Genomic DNA, 1,300 nt, shown 5'->3' on the forward strand with positions numbered 1-1,300 from the left:
ATTCTAAACATAAGAATGCAATAGTTACAGACTGCTGAAGATCAGTAAAGATGTTATCCATTTGCCCAGCTGCATCATCTGAGAGTGTTGCATGTTGAAGACATGATCTGTTACAACAAATAAGTCAAGTCACCTGTACTGGAAATCAGTTTGCTGAAATTATTGAATCAAGTTGAAGAAAAGGAGGTTCCAGCCTTGACAAGGGGATTGTGGCCCTTCCTGGAATCCCTCTGGACACACCCTCCCAGCAACTTCTAGGAAAGATGCAGCAGCTCAAAGGGAAGCCCAGGAAGGAGACATGGAAAGACAAGAAGGAGCAGAAGCAAGCCATGCAGGAGGCCCGGCAGCAGATCACCACGGTGGCACTGCCCACGCTGGCCACGGTTGTGCTCCTGATCGTGGTGTTTGTGTACATGGCCACACGCCCCACCATCAACAAGTGAGCACCGCGGCCATCCGCAGACCCGTTTGGCAAGGAGAGGAGGCACAGGAGGTGGAAGCAAATGAAACATGGCTTTCATATTCAGAGATGTTCATGCTGCTGAGCTATAAGCAGGAGCACCTGTCTTCTCTGTTTTTTTTTTTTTTCTTCTTCTTCTTTTTTGAGACGGAGTCTCGCTCTATCACCCAGACTATCACCCAGTCTTGCTCTATCACCCAGGAGTGCAATGGTACAATCTCGGCTCACTGCAACCTCTACCTTCTGGATTCAAGCGATTCTCCTGCCTCAACCTCCTGAGTAGCTGGGATTACAGGCACGTGCCACCACGCCTAGCTGATTTTCGTATTTTTAGTAGAAATGGAGTTTCACCATATGGGTCAGGCTGGTCTCGAACTCCTGACCTCGGGATCCACCCACCTCAGCCTCCCAAAGTGCTGGGATACAGGCGTGAGCCACCGCACCGGGCCCTTCTCTGGCCTTTGACTTGGTTAAAGTGTCTCCGTTTTTCTTGGGAGGGAATAGGGGATGTTTCATCAGTGAACGTGCCATGTACCTTATGGTCCACTCATGTGCCTTTCAGACTTCAAAGCAGTGTGTCTGTGTGTGTGTGTGTCTTTTTCTCGCCTAAAAATTGATAAGTAGCTCCACCTGAAGAGGGGCGGAACTTCTGGGTCAGGAAGTAGCTGGAATCTGCACTTACCTCATCCCCATTGTTTGGATCATGCCTCTTTCCAACATGTGTTCACAATCTCCAAAGGGAATGTATTTCTTCTCTGTTGCTTAATGTGATTTGAAATATGTTGAATCAAAGTGAAATATTTATTTTTGAATAAAGGAGATAATAGCGTTAAACAAATT

At 47.3% G+C, this 1,300-nt stretch overlaps 1 protein-coding gene across 1 annotated transcript; it reads left to right on the top strand.

Annotated features, from left to right (window-relative positions):
• The first annotated feature begins 263 nt into the window (after positions 1-263).
• Positions 264-443, top strand: LOC144336108 (single-pass membrane and coiled-coil domain-containing protein 4). The gene has a single exon (XM_077973531.1). The coding sequence runs from the start codon at positions 264-266 to the stop codon at positions 441-443; it is 180 nt and encodes a 59-aa protein (XP_077829657.1).
• Positions 444-1,300: the final 857 nt, after the last annotated feature.

Source organism: Macaca mulatta, chromosome 16 (genome assembly GCF_049350105.2).
Source record: "Macaca mulatta isolate MMU2019108-1 chromosome 16, T2T-MMU8v2.0, whole genome shotgun sequence".
Taxonomy (NCBI): Eukaryota; Metazoa; Chordata; class Mammalia; order Primates; family Cercopithecidae; genus Macaca; species Macaca mulatta.

What these genes read in the sequence shown, in the direction of transcription:
- LOC144336108 (XM_077973531.1), top strand. Translation starts at nt 264, where the DNA reads ATGCAGCAGCTCAAAGGGAAGCCCAGGAAGGAGACATGGAAAGACAAG.